General features: G+C 35.4%; 1 protein-coding gene across 1 annotated transcript; it reads right to left on the bottom strand.

The window, feature by feature from the left end:
* Positions 1-2,811: 2,811 nt before the first annotated feature.
* On the bottom strand, positions 2,812-4,911 carry LOC131052747 (uncharacterized). Its single transcript, XM_057987337.2, has one exon. It carries the CDS (start codon positions 4,909-4,911, stop codon positions 2,812-2,814), a length of 2,100 nt encoding a protein of 699 aa, XP_057843320.2.
* Positions 4,912-5,173: the final 262 nt, after the last annotated feature.

Here is a 5,173-nt window from a genome sequence, read left to right as displayed (position 1 = left end):
ACAGGTTGGATCTTAGATCAATTTCCACCTCAGACTCATGAAAGTCCACTCAGGAGGCATCTTCCTAGGAATCCCCTTCAGACATTCCTATCTCAGAAGTGCCAAGGACTCTAGTGTTGACAACTATTGGAGTAGCTAGGATAATCTCATAAAGGACATTATCATCATCAATCAAGGGATTAGCTTTTATAGGAACACGAGTCGGAGATGTGATGAGGATAGGATGAGGGGAGCAATCATCATGCCCTTGAGGGTCCAACGAATCATTCTGCACAAGAGTCGAGTCAGAAGTATTATCCCCAACTTGGGATTGACTTGTCTTGAGAGAAGATTGACGATCGCCAAGGGCAGGGGGGGTTATAGTCCTACTCCTACTATCATCACCTCCATGATCAATTCCTTCAAAATTCCTAACTATTGGCTTGACATGAGAGTCCTTTCGGGGGTTGGTCATTGTGAGATCCTCTGGAGGGGTTCTAGAATCCTGTTGCACAAAGCCTGTTTTGGCTGAATAAGAATTTTGTTGCCCTTTGGCCCTAATTTTTTCCAGGGCTAGTTGTTGGGCATTCTTCTTTTTAGACCTTTTATTTTTCCTTGATACCACCTGGAAGCTAGAGTCATCGATTTCTTTCATCTGAGAGACGGTTGTAGAGATCGCCGAGTGGGGGGGGCAGGTTCTGCATTAAAGGGGTCGAAGTCGAAAATGCTATCGAAGTTAGGGAGATCAACAGGTTGAGTCTTAGGGAGGTTAGCCACTGCATTATTAATGGCTTTCCTGAGTAAATCCAATTTATCTTTAACAGATGGTTCATTTGAAGGCTTACGTTATGAATTGGGTGGAGCAGGTCCATCTTTATTTGCAACAGACCCATGCAGGTTAACATTAGGCTTAGCTCTATTAGAGAGAATAGGGCAAGAACGCCTGACATGTCCTTCCCTTCTGCAAAGGAAATGTGAATTCAGACCCCCTAGGGTTTCCAGAATGCAGGTGATGAATTCATCCCGCAGTTTAATATCAAGAAATCTGGGTATGTCAACTCCCTGATTGATAGAGATCAAGACTCTGACATCTAGATTGGGAATAAAATTCGTCGAGTGATCAACTCTAACCACTTTTTCTATCGAATCAAGCACTTGTGGAATAAAATTCTAAAAAATGGGAGGTAAATTCTTAATTAGAAGCCACCAAGGGCAAGATATAGCCAAAATTTCTTCATTAATTGCATCAAAAGACCATTTGAGGGCCCTAAAAGTGGTTTGGCCAATGACCTAGAATTGTTTATGCAGAACCTCTACCTGAGATTTATTGTCATTAAATAATATAACAAAAAGACCTTTCTGAATCATTCTACAGAAAGAGAAATTGAACCCTAGCTTTCTAATCCATATATTTCTCATCCAATAATCCAGAAATTTCCTCGCTAGACATTTATCCACATTAGTTACAACAAAGAAAATAGCAATGTCTTAGAGTCTTTTATTTTCTAGTTCTAGGGCATTGGCCATGGCATCGTTAGGAGAGATACAAAAAGTGCAAGGAGCCAAGGTAGGGTCCTTACCTTGTCCTCCGACTCCGCCATTGTAGCCTGTATATGAAGCACTTACCAAAGAGAACTTAGCCTCTTACGAGACTTGCACGACATTACTAGTGATTGCGTCTTGGAAGGATTTACCAAGGATTTCTTCCTCGACGTCTTTAGTAGAGGGCACATGGGTCGTGTCTGCCCCATTAATCCCCGCCTCCATCGGACATTAACTGCTCTTGTCCTCCCTCGTACCTGCAATAACTGCACCTGCCTCGGTAAGGGGTTATAAAACAAAAAGGAAGGGAGAAACAAAGATTACCACGGTGGAGGAGGTCTTACACCTCCTCCACCCACAGGATTGCGAGGGGTCCACGTCCACCTTAATCACAGACCCTAGTTGCAGAGCACCCTCTCGAAATCCTTCATCCCTGTGATCATGTGAAAATTTAAAAACTAAACATATAATTTATTATTAAGGAGCATAAATATATAATATAAACTATTAAAAATGTGAGTTTAGGATATTTTTAATATATTGTTTATTAATTTAAAAAAATATATGTTTATTAATTATTTTTTATATTGTATATTTATATTTTTTAATAATAGTAAGTTTTTGATAAATATAATTATTAATTTTTGACATTCTATATGTATATTTTTTAATAAGAGTAAGTTTTTGAAAAATATAATTATTTTGACATTATATATTTATATTTTTAATTTTTTTTTATAATTATATTATTTTTCTATAGTCCATGTTATTGTCCATTATATATTGATTTAAATAATTAATATTTTTTCACTTTGATTATATATAATATTGTGTTATTTAATTTTATAGATTTCATAATTACAATAATTAATATATTATATGAAATAATAATATTATTAAACTTTTAATAATAAATATATAATTAAATAATAGTAAGTTTCTAATAAATATAATAATTTTTGACATTATATATTTATATTTTTTAATAATAAAATATATGTTTATTTTTTAAAATTTTCATAAACATATATAATCACATTACTAAACTATTAATGAATAATTTTTTATATATATAAAGATAAAAATTAAAAATTAAATATAATATTATAAATATACATATTTATTTTAATTTTTTTATATTAAATATAGTGTTATCAACAGAATTACAGCACGAGGAGGTTCCAAAATTAAGTCAGCTCCGGAGGCATGCCTCACACGGAGAGTAAGTCACAAGAGCAGCCAAAAATGTAAATTACATAGTGAAGCAGCTATACAATAACATAAAAGGTATTAATGCAGCAGGTCTTCAAACTGTTCAACCCAAGCTGTCCATCCGAGAGGTCCTTCCATCCAAGCGATGCTTTTATTAGCTTGGATTTGAGCAATCATTTTTATCTGATCATCAGTCGCATTCTTGTTTTTAATAATTTCCTTGTGCAGCTTTTTCACCGTTTTATTGAAAAAAACCATATTGTTCATGTGGTTACGATAGTCGTAACCGTCTTTCATTTCAAACACGAACATAGTAGAGTGCCCCATCTTGAGGAATCTGAACAGTTTCTCCCTCTCGATCATCATCGTAATACAAACCTGCGAAGAGATTTTAATAAGGGTGAGTTTAAGGTATAACTCAGTAAGAGATCTATGTGCACCTTGAAACCTTTCCTCATTTCTGCATTTCCATAGCTGCCATAAAATGTTAGCTGAAATAATGAACCATAGAATATTAGAATCATTTTTAAGTCCATGAATGTAGCTTGTAATAATTTCAAAGATATCAATGTACTTGGGGTACGTAATTCCACATAATTCCCATACTTTCTTTGCAAAATTACATTCAAAGAATATATGTCTACAAGTTTCAGGTTTATTGCAGAAGGTACAACTATCATAATTCATCTGGTAATTGTTAATAGGTATTCTATTAATTAACAATAACCATCTAAAACATCTGATCTTGGGGTCAATGGAGGATTTCCAGATTCTTTTAAAAATTTTATTCCAGTCCTTCATCTCCAGGTCAGTATACCACACATTATTAACATGCTTAATAATACTAAGATTATTATTCAGGGAGTTGTAAACATTTTTGGCTTTAAGTTTAGTCAGTAGAGAACCATCAGTCCATTTGCTGTTAGTGAATCTATGAGAGTCAATGAGGCAGTTTGAAGGGATATTCGAGCAGGCTCTAGTAAGCATGGAGTATGTTTTTTTATGAGCGGCAGGAAGATTATATTTATATCTTAACTCATCCCAATTAATCAAGCAATCTTTTTCAAAAAGGTCCATGAATGTGGAGATTCCCAAGTTATTCCAAACTTTGGTCGAACAGCCTTGAGTCAAGGCAAGCGGCTTCCCTTGGAGATACAGATTCCACCAAATAGACCTCTCACCATGTAGAGAGTCGTCCGAATGGAATGCATTATCAGAAATGCAGTGTCTAGACAACTCCCAAGCTCTCCATATTGTTTTGAATACTGCAGAGCCATGCACAGCAGTAGGAAATTTACCAAAGATGATATCAGCAAATGGGAGATTTTTCCAAGTTTTAGCTTTTTTTGGGTAACCTCTCAAGATATTGTTCCTAACAAGTACTTTCCATGGCTCTTCTCCATCTACACAGTGAGAGATCCACTTGGTGGCAAGTGCAATACCTTGGAGTCTAAGGTCTTTTAGACCAAGCCCTCCATATTTTTTATCAGTGCAGCACCAGTCCCATTTAACCATGTGGCACTTTTTATTTCCTTTACCGTCCGACCAAAGGAAGTTCCTTATAGCCTTCTGGATTTCTAAAATTTGATAGTTGTTGAACATCCAAGCAGAAGCGTAGTATATGTTGTATGAAGATAAAATCTTTTGACAGACTTGAAGTCTGCCAGCAAGTGACAGGAATCGGTTGAACCAGCTATTAAGCTTTTTTGTGATTTTGGTCTTAACCCATAACCACATATCCTTAATAGAGGGATCTACAGCAAAAGGGATGCCCAGGTATTTGGTTATGGTGGTTGGGCCACCCCACTGGAAGCCAAATTTCAACAACCACCCCGGAGGATGTTCATCCCAGCCTAGACAAATACATTTGGCCTGAGATAGTTTAGCACCCGAGATCGAGCAGAAGAGATCAAGTTTCTTAGTAAGACAATTAAAGTTATCATCTTCCATCTTAATGAATAAGCTAGTATCATCAGCGAATTGGCAGATAGACAGATCCTCATTGTTGGGAAGAGTGATACCTTTGACAGCCGGGGATAAAGTGTCATCAGTAAGGATGTAGGTAAGAGCTTCAGAAGCAATTACAAATAGAGCAGGGGCAAGAGGACAGCCCTGTCTAATAGATCGAGTTAGAGGAAAGGGCTCCGAAAGAGATCCATTAATATCAACTTGGGCCATAGCATCTTTAAGCAAAAGTCTGATATATTTGTAATCTTATAATATCTACATATGTACATTTATAATATCTAATAAATTTTATTATTTATAATTTTTTATGTATACATATATATTATAGATATATCATATAATAATATTAAAAAATAGTAAGAAAATATAAATTTCAAAAAAATAAATCATTTTTATTTTTTAAATTGTACCAAAGATGATACTATTTCTTCCCACGAACCTACAGACGTACGATGGCATGAGAAGCGGTGAA

Source organism: Cryptomeria japonica, chromosome 8 (assembly GCF_030272615.1).
Source record: "Cryptomeria japonica chromosome 8, Sugi_1.0, whole genome shotgun sequence".
In the NCBI taxonomy this organism is placed as follows: Eukaryota; Viridiplantae; Streptophyta; class Pinopsida; order Cupressales; family Cupressaceae; genus Cryptomeria; species Cryptomeria japonica.
This window is presented reverse-complemented; position numbering and strand designations above follow the sequence as displayed.